Genomic DNA, 13,475 nt, shown 5'->3' with positions numbered 1-13,475 from the left:
CTGGGTAGCTATCATTTCTTGGAAGCATGGCTGTGCCGCTGATGCTCTGCCCTCCACTAGTACATTGGTAATCATTTCACTGACCTCAGAAGGATGACAGGCTGGGTCAACCCCACCTGGTGTTAATTCAGCAGTCAACGGGACTCCAACTGAGGACGCTAAGATCCTAAGCCAACCTTAACAACTAAGCCAACACCAGGCTAAGTAAGGGTGGTAAACTTAATGTTATCACACACACCTGTCAACTCTCATGTTTTTGCCATGAGACTCATGACTTTCTGATTGAAAGTCACGTTCTCGCGATAAATTCTCACACTTTTTAAAATTTCATTCTCTCGGCAACAAAAAACATTTCCAACATCATTGCATTGCGACTGGTATAACTGATGTTATAACCTTGAATATCGACTTAAATCCGATTGCTTCGCGTCGTTCCGCACGTCCTATATGAGAGACGGAGTACGATTGGTCAATTATTATCGACGACCATCCTGATCCAATGAAATGTCTTGTTACTGGGGGGAGGGGGGGTTCATTTTCCACTTGAAATCGCCGCAAAATACTGGGAAATACGATCAATATGCTGAAATAATACATCTTCATTACAAGGATGATGAGTGTTCTAATTCCTGTATAGCATTTAATCTGTTGATGAAAATATAATATATGTCTTGTTTGTTCATTTATTTTATTCCATGCAGTGGACTAAACAGTAATAACATGACAAAACAAAACAGTAACAAAAAGCAATCTTCTGTCTGAAAAACAAAACGGATGAATTTGGCCCGAAAATGCAGGAAATTGCATCCGAGACACCAGAAAGCAAACATTTTCTGGGTGGCATGCCCCCAGATCCCCCTAGATTTTTCGGGCGCTTCACGGCCTCACTGGACACATTTTACATAATTTGGGGTTGATAGGCCTGGATCACATTATGGTATGCTTAGATGTCAACCACAATCAATTCCTTGAGATTGTTTTTTTGTTGTTGTTTGCTTGTTATTTTAATACACATGCTCTAGGCTCATGGAAGAGCTACTTCTCATGGAAGAGAGAGAGAAAAAAAAAATCAGAACACAACACAGCAAAGGGAACAGCAGGAAATGGGGAAAACAGCAACAGCAGCACAGAGGGAGAAAGTAGACGGAGATGGACAAACAAGGGATGCAGGTAACGACGAGGGGTAAGGGAGAACATAAAGGTTGGACAATATGGAAAAGCAAAATTTTGGGAGGGGTGCAGGGTGGTTTTACGGGTGTAGAAAAGATCATTATTTTGGATGGGGGATGACTTGAGATGGTGGTAAAAAGCTGTCTTGAAGACTGTAGAGAAGAATGAGATTGAAGAGTGTGTGGAAAGAGGAATAACTGAGTGGAAGAGAGCAGTGATTCTGGATTTAGGGAGTTTCACTAAGAGGGGGTTGCTGGTGGATGACGTGCATCCTGCAGATGCCTGGGTGGACAAAGTACGGAGAGAGCGGAGGGTGCAAGTTCAGAAATGAGGAGGAAGAAGACAGAGAGAGCACCGACTTGTCGGCGATGGCGAAGTGATAAGCCCATAGACTCAGCTTCATTGCAAGATATTACAATGATATTGAAGGCCTTTGTTTCCACAGCGTCAAGTTGAGAAAGATGTGAGGTAGGGGAGCCAGCGCAGAGGGGAGAGCAGTACTCCATTGAGCTGCACATGAAAGCCTGGTCGGTGGATAGGAGCACAGGTGTGCCAAGGAAGGACTTTGCATGACAGAGGATGCCCAGTCGGCATCTGACTTTGGAGGCCAATTTTGAAAAGGGCTTGTCCAAGATAGATCATGACTGAGAGTGACACTCAATAGTTTGAGTGATTGAACGTAGAGTTGTTGAAAAAGTAGATGGAAGGGTCTGCAGTATGATCCTTTCAGACAGAGAGAATGAGTGTGAGGGATTTCTCAGGATTGAAAGACATGACATGTTCCAAGTGTTTGACCAGTTTGTGATTTTGTCAAGGTTTGCGGAGAGGGAAGAGGTTGCTGCCTGTCTGTCAGAAGGATGACAGATGTCATGGCAGAGAGTGGAGTTATCAGCAAATAGATAAACAGGATTTTTCCAGTCAGTGAGATCATTGATGAAGATTAGGAATAAGATGTGGCTTAGAACACTGCCTTGTGGTACTCCAGCCTAGACAGGGAGAGGAGAAGAAAGGGTTTTGTTGAGAGCCACATGTTGGCTATAAGAGTGGAGGAAGTCAGTAATCCATGAGTGGCGTTTGCCTTGGATTCCATTGGCAGACAGTTTGGAGAGCAAGGCAGAATTCCAGGCTGAATAAAAAGCCTGAGATATGTCCAGAGAGATGGCCCTGATCTCATGTTTGATATTGAGGGCCTCTAGCCATTGTTGGGAGAATAGAAGCAGCATGTCCAAGGTGTGACCAGGTCTGAATCCGAGTTAATGATCTGAAATGAGGCTGTTGGAGAAAAGGAATGATTTTATGTCAACTGCTTGCAGCTCGAGTATATAAGGTACATGAATATTTGATAAGGAAAGTGGCTCTGCAGTACTATGCAAGGCCACTTGTCCTGAAGAAGGATTACAATCTATTGTAATTGATGATATAAATAATCAGTAACATACTGAAGTTGTTTTACAGCTCATCTTCTGGTAATCATTGTCGAAGAAGCGAGTTCTTGCAAAGTTGCTATTTCAAAGCCCCATGCCGATGCTGCGCTGCATCCAAATCAAGACGGGTCAGTACACACATAAAAAGGCAAGAACGTTCTAATGTTGAAGATTATGGAAGAATGAATGAATGGCTCTTACGATAGTGGAATGGTGATCCTCTAGTACTCAACGAAGGCAATAGGTATGTCTACGGAGCAACGCAAGCACCACAAACAAAGCCGCTCTTCAGAACAAAAGAAGAATTAAAAAACAAGGATGGCTCCCACCTGAATCTTGATGGCAACCTTCCTTTCATCCTTGAGAACTGCAAAGTGCACTTGACCGATGGAAGCCGCAGCAAAGGGTTTTTCCTCAAAGTGCTGGAGATTCTCTTTCCATCGAGGTCCAAGCTCTCCAACCAAAACTTTCTGTTGAACACAGACCGCAAGCATTGGAATCAAATAGCACACACAGTGGCATTGTGGTTAGAGTGGTCATTCTGTGAAATGAATAGCCAGTCAGTCGTAATGTGGTTTGAGTGTCCACTCAGAGTCTGCAAGGTCTGCGGTTCAATTCTGACACTGGCTGAGTCATACAAAGGACTACAAAAATAGTACGAGTTCATGCTGCTTACTCGCTGAAGCTCAGCATTTAAAGGATAAAGCACGTACAAAACCTGTGGGTCGCCAGTATCCAATCCAGTGTTTTCTGGGAAGTAACTTTCTCCAAGGTCAAGGGCTGTGTCCGACTGTGTGTGTGTGTGTGTGTGTGTGTGTGTGTGTGTGTGTGTGTGTGTGTGTGTGTGTGTGTGTGTGTGTGTGTGTGTGTGTGTGAGATTTCTCAGCGACAGTTCTTTGATGAGCCTTAGATAAGAGAGAAATAAATAAGAAATGACCAAAAGAATGTCGGAAAGTACAAAGCCTGCCTTTACGAACCTGCACTTGCCACATGGGCATGGAATCGGCACTCTGCCGCACTCGCTCAAATATCTTCTGCAGTTGAGGGTTTAGCACAGCTTCATCTGAGTGTACACATGCACAAGCGCAGCAAAATTATTTTGGTTCGGACTTTGTCCAGTCCAGATTAAAGTAATCAAGTTAATTGTAAATTTTTAGTGCTCGGTATACCAATGACAAATCGCATCATTCATGGAAACAAGCTGTAGGTTTGATACAGGCACCAACAGCATTTCATTAGCATTCTCAGATGCGAAGGAAATATCAATTATAGGAGTTCCTTTTCAAGGAACTTCAACGCAGGAGGGGACCATTTGGCCAATCGAGCCCACACAATGGTCGCCAACTCGCGGTTGTTTGCTGCGCTATATCCCTTTGAGCATCAACCGAAGAAGTCTTTGCTATGACTCGATTGGGCTTCAAACTGCCGACCTCCCAGATAGGCTGAAACCTGATTATGCCAGTTATTTCATACCGAGGGGTTAAAGGAGGTCATGTTGAGCAAAAAAGTGCCATTTTGAACCTTGATGCAAACTTCTCTGTGCAGTATTTTCCCTAAGAATTGTATTTGGGGCTCGGTATTCTGGAGAATTGTGGACCTTCTTGGGTACTACTGGCACACCAATTTTGAAGGCGTTGAGTGGTACATACTTGATTCAGTAAAAAAAAATAAAAAAAAATAAAATAAAATAACATTTGGTCCAGCCCAGGTCTTGGTTTAAGTGCACTTCTCACTTCAAGGGCAACAACACAGTCATTTTCTCTGATATACATCGGAATGCTTTCATGGTGTTTCATTGTGGCAGCTTCCAGTAGTTTTCCTGAAAAATGATTCAAATAGGTTTAACATAAATTCCATTTCCCCTTTTCACTCATACAGGAAATTTGATCGTTTCATACACTTGGAAGACTTACTGAGTAATTGACCAACCTGCTGTCAATGTCTCAACTCACATTAAGGTGTCTTTTGTTGTTTTATGAGACACTCATGTAGCATTCCACGTTATTGCAAATCATGCACATTGCACGCAGGACGTCTGCGTGGGCATTGAGGCTCCATCGTGAATGTAATTCTTCCATGGGCTTTGCTTGCGATGAAGAATACAGGTCAGGTCAGGTCAGGTCAGGTCAGGTATGGGAGCATGCGCCCAAGCATCGCGTCGCTGCGTCCACTTTCCGCCGGTACTTCAGGGGCCTCCGTCTGGCCATCCCAAGGCAGATGCCTGGCCCATCCCAATCTCCTTGAGATGCTGATCAACCTGCTGCAACCAGGAGGCACGTGGTTGGCCCATTGGCCTCCTCCACTCACGAGACTCCCTTGCTGAGAGAGTCTGGTGAGCAGGATCAGCATCAGGAAAATGAGCCACATGTCCATGCAGCCGCAGCTGACGCTCATGGACTATGCAGGTAACAAATCTCATTTGAGTCTCTCTCAGCAACCACTCGTTGGACACAAAGTCCAACCAGCGACAGCCAAGGATTCTCCGAAGAGACCTGGTACCGAAGGAGTTAAGTCTCCGTCTCAGATCCCTGATCAGAGTCCAAGTCTCACATCTGCAGAGCAAGACTGGAAGCACCAAGGACCTGAAGACTTGGACTTTCATTCTCTTGCACAAGTACCGACAGCGCCACAGCCCATGATCCAGTGAATCCATGACTCCGCAGGCCCGACCCAGACAACTATAATGACCTCTGGCTCACAGCCAGTGGAGACATGAATATTGAACTCTGACCTCTTAAACTCAGAGGAGGTGGACCAGAGCTTCATCTTGAGTCGCTTTTTCTGACGAAGTTCGATCAGACCCTTCTTAATAAAATTCCAATAACAGGAAATGCAATGAAAACCTGTTTTGGCAGGAATGCCACAGTACTCGACTTCGACGAGATGCTCATGATCCTTTACAATTACAATTGGCAAGAACCAGCCATTCCCACCCAGTTCGTAAAAACATTCCCGATATTTACTCCATCTAAGCGGGCTAAATGGGTGCATACGGTCATTTAAAACATTTTTTCTGTGCATAAAGCACTTCAAAGATGATGTTGTGGTCGACATGATGAACCTGTGGCGAGTGACACGGCTCCACAATCGTGCACATCATGTGACGCAAGCAAGCGCTCCGATTGGAAAAGATTCAAAAAATAGTGCGCCGTTCATGCTTCAAGGTAGAGAAATAGTTCAACCTTAAAGCTTACAAAACATCTAAATTGGCAGGAATCAGGAGTTAAACTTCCAGTATATGGTGTGTGTGTGTGTGTGTGTATACAATGTTGAGGCTCGTATAAGAGCTAACACTCAGAACGAATAACAAAGGGAGCAGGAGACAAGAAGGGGGTGAGAAAGGGAGCACAACAGAAGAGAACAGGGACATCAGGAGATCTGTGGAAGGGAGAGGGATGGGGTGGGTTACGAGGGGCAAACAAGATGGACACTACAGGGACTTTCAGGAAGGAAAACAGAGAATTTGAAGAAGGTGAGTTGGGGTGGATTAATGGGGGTAGAAAAGATCATGGTTTTGGATGGGGGAAGATATGAGGTGGTGGTGAACAGCTGTTTTGAAGACCTGGAGGGAGAAGTGGGATTGAAGACGGTGTGGAAGGTGGTTCCACAGGTGGGGGGGGGGGAAGAGGAATAAATGAGTGGAGGTGAGCAGTGATTCTGCCTTTAGGCAGTTTCACCAGAAGGGAGTTTTTGGCAGACCTTGAGCACCCTGTTGAAATATATGGGGGGGGGGGGACAGAGCACAGACAGAGCAGGGGGTGGGTGGGGGGGCAAGGCTGGAGAGGAGACTGTAGAAGACAGAAAGACCACCGACCTGCCTGCTGTGAGACAGTGAGAGACACAAAGACTCAGCTTCATCACAGGAGATACAAATGATCCTAAAAGCCTTGGTTTCCACAACGTGGAGTCGAGAAAGGTGAAAGGCGGGAGCACCAACCCATACGAGAGAGCAGTACTCCATCAGACTGTGGACGAAAGCTTTGTACGTGGTTAAGAGCTCAGGTGTACCAAGGAAATACTTTGTACGATGGAGGATGCCCAGTCGGCGATAGGCATTGGAGGCGAGCTTGGAGATGTGGCTTTCCCAGGAAAGATCATGGCAGATAGTGAGGCCCAAAAGCTTGACTGAAAGGACTTCTTCAAGAGGATTGTTGAGAAAGTAGATTGGGGAGGGGGGGGTTCCTTCTGGGGATATTATTTTGTTCACTGAATACTAATATTTATGTTTTAGAATTTCCAACCTCGGAAGGAAACTGAATGATAAATGGTCTCAGGCTGCAGCCTAAGCCTCAGAGCGGATGCTCGAACCATTACACCACCGGTTCTGGTGAAGTCAATGGTAACTTTACACAAGCCACCCCATGCACGCGTTTTGGGGGTTCATTTCAATCTTTTCTTTCAAACTACGTCACTGTTCACAAGATAACACTTATTGACTGACTTGCCATTCCTAGGTATTTGCCAGCAGTGCCTCGTAACTTGCTTCCCTACATTTCGCAGCCATACCTCATCAGCCACGATACAAAGACCCTCCACAAACCATGTTTTGTGGACGTCTTCAACAACAAAAATTACATACGACATATTACCGTGCTCTCATCTATTACTGTTCTTCTGAAAGCCACAATTTAATAAATCATCTTATTGTGGTGTCTTATCAGGATTGAAGTTAATAATGGAGGAGAAGAAGGAGAAGGGGGAAGGGAAAGAGGAGGCCGAGGAGGATGAGGAGACGAGCAAGAGGAAGAGTAGAAGTTGAAGAAGAAAATTTAACCAAAGCAAGTCCTCCTCCATCCGACCCCCACAATGAGAGCTCTGTTTGTCTGGATGAGGTTTTAAGTTGGTGAGAAGTCATTAGATGAATTTGGTCAAGAGACGATGCGTCGGAATAGCCGCTTCCAGAATCAAGATGGGGGACGGTCCTTTCAGTTTTCAAACCAAATCAATTTACAATTCAAATATACGTGATGCTAATTAAACAAAGATTTGGACTCACGTCATGGTCGTCGAGACGACCGAGAGGGCTAATTATTATATTTGGCCTGGAATAAAGCGAGTTGTAGTTTCGTCATGACGGCAACGCCGTGCATAGGTTGCTTTGACAAATCTACCAAAGGATTTTCACTAACATCGTTGCAGCATCGCCGCAAAAGTAGAGCTGCAGCTCACTTTATCACGGTAAATAATCCATGATGGTTAATGCCATAGTGTGACTCGAGCAACAGGCTTTCAATTGTTGTAGCATTTCTCCAAACATGGTGCAGTCAGCCATATTTGGCATACAAGGGATAACCACCGTTATACCACAAATACAAGATCCATCCGTCATGCCCACTCTCGAGCATCGTTTTGTGTGTACCTTGCAGGCTGAGCATTTGGCCGAGTTTGAGTGCGGCACCTCGTACGTGGCACAGTGTCGACACAATTCTCTCTGCATTCGCCTCCGAAAGCAATGACTGTGAATCTGCAACATGTACTTCGTTTATAAAATCAGGAACACTTTTTCATCGTTCATACAAGTGTGATTAAATTTACTGCATAATCATTTCCGATGTAGCCTGGAGCTGATGGTTACGTCGTTGCTGGGAGCGTGGCTGTGCCGCTGATGCAGTGCCCCATTTCCAGTAAGCTGGTACTCATTTTGTCGACCTCAGAAGGATGACAGGCTGAGTCAACCCACCTGGTGTTATTTTACGGTACGACAGGGGCTCAAACTCAAGACCCCAAGATCTTAAGCCCACACCAGGCTTAATTTAACTGCATCATGCAATAGAGTAAGAGTCATTTCCATGCGATGACTCAATGCAGGATCTATAAAGCCATTTACAGAGACATGTAGAACCGACATGCCACTAGAAGTTAAAACAAAAGTAAAAAAAACAAAAACAAAAACGATCAAATAATTCGACATGCGTACAGAAGCCAAATCTAGATAAAAATAACATTGAATAATGAAATACTGTTGTTGTTTTTTAATGACCACTTCTGTGACTCAAGGACATTGTGGTTTGATCATCCTCTCTAAGTGTGGGAGGTCAGTGGTCCAATCCTGACCTTGGACTCGTCATGCCAAACCCGTTTTTTTTTTAAATTGGAACATGCTGTTTCCTCACATGATGCTCAGCATTTAGAGGATTGAGAACATATTGTTACGAATCTGGAAACCATGCGCACTCAACATTCAGGTCCCAAAGTTAGTTATTCCGTGGTAAGTACGTGCGAGACAGGTCCCTTCCTTTTGTCTAGTGGGAGAGTCGAATATGTGCGATGTGATGTTTTTCTTTATATAGTTAGGTTATTACATCTCACCACCTGCCCATCACGCTCCATCACCACCGGTGGCTGCTCGTACCTTGACTTGCCGAGAGGGGGGCCTCGCGGTCCCAGTCCTCGGCTTCCACCAACGTTCCACACGCAATCGTGGCATCACCACCATCCACCTTCCTCAAACATGTGTGGAGGGGAGGGGTGGCTTTCTCCGGGCATGGCCGAAATCCTGCCCAGGAAGGCTGTGCCCGTAGGATCCTGGCCAATTAGAGGCGAAAAGTGAGGTGTGCTGACCAAGGCCTCTCCCCACTGAGGGAGGTCCATAAATTCCAGAGACTCCCTGAGGCGTTGTTGGTGGGTTGCATGAGAGTTCTGAGAGGTTCTTAAGGGTTTTTGCTGTCACGAGGGTTGAGCAGAGGGCCATCGAGGCGGCGAACGTGTCTCTATTGGCCCTCTACAAGGAAGGACAGAGTGACCCTGACCCCCCCCTCCATGGACCCCGATTATTCGCCACCCGAACTCTGCCATGAGCCTCGAGTCACCCAGGCGTGACGGGGGATCGGACCAACGACCTTTGCCAGGTGCTGCATCGTGGAGTACTCCCTTTCCCTCCGACGACCAGGTCTACAAGCCGAACTCTGACCCTCAGCTCGTCTCACTCATCGGCTTGAGGGTCGAATAAAGAACCTTGGGTTTTCTTTTCATGTGTGTGTGTGTGTGTGTGTGTGTGTGTGTGTGTGTGTGTGTGTGTGTGTGTGTGTGTGTGTGTGTGTGTGTGTGTGTGTGTGTGTGTGTGTGTGTCTGAGTGTGTTGGGTCCGTCTTTTGTGTTTTTGCCCATTGTAAATATTTGCATTGAATATTGGCTTTAAGTCTCGCTTCTCTTGTGTTTTATTTACTGTTAATAAATTTATTAGAAATGTTCCCAGTCTGTTTCTGTCCCTTCTTACATTGGTCCAGCATGGTTTGTATCTGAGTTTAGACGGGTTTCATCCCCGGTAATCGGTACATCGTAGCCGGAACGTCCTGGGCAGGCTCGCACGACTGCATACGAGCCGGAGTTGGTGCGTGGAAGTTGATATTCTACCGTAGTTGGTAGAGTGATCCGATTCGGCCAGACGTTTTGAGGGCATGATTCCCCAGCAGCCAAGACTGCGTAGTTACTTAGGTATATTGGATCTGGACAATTAACCCCAATGCCACGCGGCTGAGATATTGGCGTTTCATGGTCGATTAATCGACCCACCGGCTTCGGAGTTATCCGGAGTGACGGCCTATAATTCCGGGGAGTGGTGGGAAACGGCGTAAACTTCCCCACCTAGCGGTCATTCTCGCCACTGACCCCCGGCCCACAACAATATAAACCTCATGGGTTGGCATGCATGGGGATGGGGAAGTCGATTTCTCCATAATTGCCCACTAACTGCAGAGAGAAAAGAAATGTCACAAGAATATGGAGTTGCAGATACCCAGGGTTCCGTTTGGTAAGTTACATCACTTCCCTAAATGTCAGCAGCTGTGTGTGACGTCCAAACATGTCAAGTCTGGTGTTTTGTCTCTGCACGCGATTTGTGTAATAACTCTTCCACAAGCCTAAAAAATAATAATAATAACAATAATAATAATAATAATAATAATAATAATAATAATAACAACTTTTTAAAACTTAACCATTCACTCGTATTGGCCAATTTGGAGGCAGAAAAGGGAGAATGTGCTATTTTAGACGTCTGGTGCATTTGGAGAAATGCTGGTAACAGGAAAGTTCAAAACTGGATGTTGTCACAGTCCAATTCATGACATGATGGTGCAGAAAAATAAAAGAACAAAATGTACACAGAGATAACTGAACATTATCAATTGCCTGACATCGATGAACGAAGAACGGAATAACATCCCCGACATCAATCAGCGCTTATTGCTCCAGCGTCCAGATTGATGAAAACAACGTACAAAAAAAACAAAAAACATTGTGACAAACCCCGAATCTCACCATTTCCTCCGCCGGTCAGTCGGAGAGACTTCCTGGCCATCTCAGCAAGTGCTCCGATGCCAAGCCCAAATGCGAGTCCTGCCACAACCAAGTAGAGTTTCGACATTACACATAATACAACACGTATGAGACTATCCATCGTGTGGGCATGACACTGGATACTGAAGGACACCATTTTAACCTTCAGGCCAGTGAACAACTTTCATTTTGTAAACAGCTGTTGTAATTCATCAGATTCTTGCGCATTCAAAGGCTCTTTGCTACTTGTTTATTTATTTTTGTGTGCAATGTCGAGGCTCGTGTAAGAGCTAACACTCAGACCGTATAACAAGGGGACCAGGAGACAAGAGGGGCGGGAGAGGGAGACGGTAGAAGACAGAAAGACAACCGACCTCTTCCTTTCAATGAAGCATTTTCCTTTTTTTATCATTAATGGAACCCAGTCGTTCAAAGACTCGATATTGTGCTCCTGTCGACCTCTTCTTTACTCCCTGATACAACTTGTGTAATAAAAGGAGATGTATGTGGAAGGCTTGGAAAGGACCCACGTTTTCAAATTCATTAAAATGAGTCACGCCAGAAAAATCTTGAACATACATGTGATACATGCAGAGTGTGAACGAATACAAAAGCTAAGGAGAAAGAATACAACTCGACGCTATGAGAGGGCAGCGACAGGAGGATCAAAGCGGAAGCACATGAGTGAGAAAGTGCTCAGCTAACTGCTCATGCACATCATACATAAACCAGATGGTGCGGAATAGTCAATCATAGTGGTGTCCTCAAATAACTCGTAATTGGTGTAGTAGTAGTAGTAGTAGTAGTAGTAGTAGTAGTAGTAGTAGTAGTAGTAGTAGTAGTAGTAGTAGCAAAAAAAAAGCACTCATTTTGCTGTCATCGCTCACATAAACATCACACACAAAAGAACTTAAGGCAGGAAGGAGGTTGGGGGTCAGGAGGTCAGGAAGGAAAACAAAACCTATAAATGGAAGCAATAAACAGACAATTTTTGCTTTCAAAGCAAGAGAGACAGATTGACAATTAAGTAAAAATGTAACATACACCAGTCTTCACTACAGATGAAACATTCCACACCTCCAAAGTTTGCCATCCTACTTGCACGTGAGGCTGGGACCCTCCGTTCTCGGGCATTCTTCTTTACCTGAAGTTGAGAGCAAAAGGTAACGCAATGTTTGCCAATCTTCCCTTTTGAGAAGTTTATCAAACTCGTTTTTTTTTTTTAAATCCCTTTTGAATCAAATACATACGAACGGATGACATAAGGGTGCGGTGATATCAAAGTGTACATCTAGAACCTCGTGCCATTATGTGAAATCAGCCGTGTGAGTTACACGATGCGATCCTATAATCAAGAAAAATGGATGCTAATGTAAAGACTTTCACTTATTTTAACACAAGTTTTAGCGACAATCTGGCACCAAACAATTTTGTGGTTAATCTCCTCCATTTCTATTCCCTATTCTTTCTGCCGCTTATGGAACGCACTTTTTGCGAGACGGTTCAATCCCACCCTGAATATCAAAAAAAAAAAAGTGAGTAAAGATGTTACAGTTAAAAAAAAATAATTAAAGTAACAACCTTCTAAACTCTTAAATCAACATTTAAAGGAAAACAAAACGGATTGGGAGAGGAAGAGGGGAGGGGGTAGAAGGTGCCTATGTCATGTAATCAAGTCGGCTGGCATTAATGGTTAGAACGTCCGCAATGAATCTGGGAGGTTGGTGGTTCAAACCCCAGCCTAGTCATAGCAAAGACTTTAAAAATGGCATGCACTGCTTTCTTGTTTGAGGCTCAGTATTTAAAAGGAAAGAGCACGGACAAACAACGCTGGAAAGGCAATGACAAACCGTCCGGTATAACCGTTGCCAAGAAACAGATTCGGCAGCACCAATCCTCTGTGAAGAGTAATGTCGTCGTCGCCCAGTCCGTTCCATTTCCCTCGTTAGAATCCGGCAAGTTGCCTCAATCTGACTGCAAGAGTCAACCAATCCGAAGCTCCCTGCTCACGTGTACAAATACCATGCAACTGTGCAGAATGGGTCACCGAATCGGTTGAGAGCTATGCTAATTATGTACCAAATGAGTTGCCCTAATTAGGCCAAATGAGCCGGAGGTGAGTGGAACCATTTGGGTATGCGGCGTTAATTGTTGCTGCCAATTATCCCTCAACAGGCCTCTTAATCACCAAAGGAGGGACCACGACGATCTGAATTCATCCCAAACAAGGTATATTTCCCTCCGCCACTGAAAGTGGACGGGGGTTATGTATTCACCCTTGTTTGTCTCTGTTTGTCTGTGAGCAGGATATCTCAAAAAAGTTATGGACTGATTCAAATGAAACTTGGTGGGCAGGTTGAGTGTGTGACAAGGACCAATCAATTTGACTTTGGTGAAGATCTGGATCCAGATACTATTATTTTTTAAAGTGATTCTTCACCATTAAGAGGCAGAGGTAAAAACGATAAATAGCATGATACTTAAAAACGTTGTGGACGGATTATGACAAAACTCGATGGATGAGTTGGGTGGGTGATAACAAGCCAATTATATGTTGGTATAGGTCTGGATAAAGAACCGAGCTATCAGTGGGCTACAAAATGTA

General features: G+C 44.7%; 1 protein-coding gene across 5 annotated transcripts in view; it reads right to left on the bottom strand.

The window, feature by feature from the left end:
• COQ8B (coenzyme Q8B) overlaps window positions 1-13,475 on the bottom strand; it is a 49,669-nt gene that overhangs the window by 19,856 nt on the left and 16,338 nt on the right. For all 5 annotated transcript variants that reach the window (XM_085894453.1, XM_085894449.1, XM_085894452.1 and 2 more), the window contains 5 exons: window positions 11,948-12,014; window positions 10,853-10,930; window positions 7,954-8,058; window positions 3,572-3,657; window positions 2,924-3,064 (listed from right to left, as the gene is read on the bottom strand). In XM_085894453.1, the coding sequence (XP_085750579.1) occupies window positions 2,924-3,064; window positions 3,572-3,657; window positions 7,954-8,058; window positions 10,853-10,930; window positions 11,948-12,014 (477 nt within the window). The remainder of the gene's footprint in view (window positions 1-2,923; window positions 3,065-3,571; window positions 3,658-7,953; window positions 8,059-10,852; window positions 10,931-11,947; window positions 12,015-13,475) is intronic.

This window comes from Eptatretus burgeri, chromosome 9 (genome assembly GCF_056783735.1).
Source record: "Eptatretus burgeri isolate ZD-2024b chromosome 9, Ebu_testis_v1, whole genome shotgun sequence".
NCBI lineage: Eukaryota > Metazoa > Chordata > Myxini > Myxiniformes > Myxinidae > Eptatretus > Eptatretus burgeri.
This window is presented reverse-complemented; position numbering and strand designations above follow the sequence as displayed.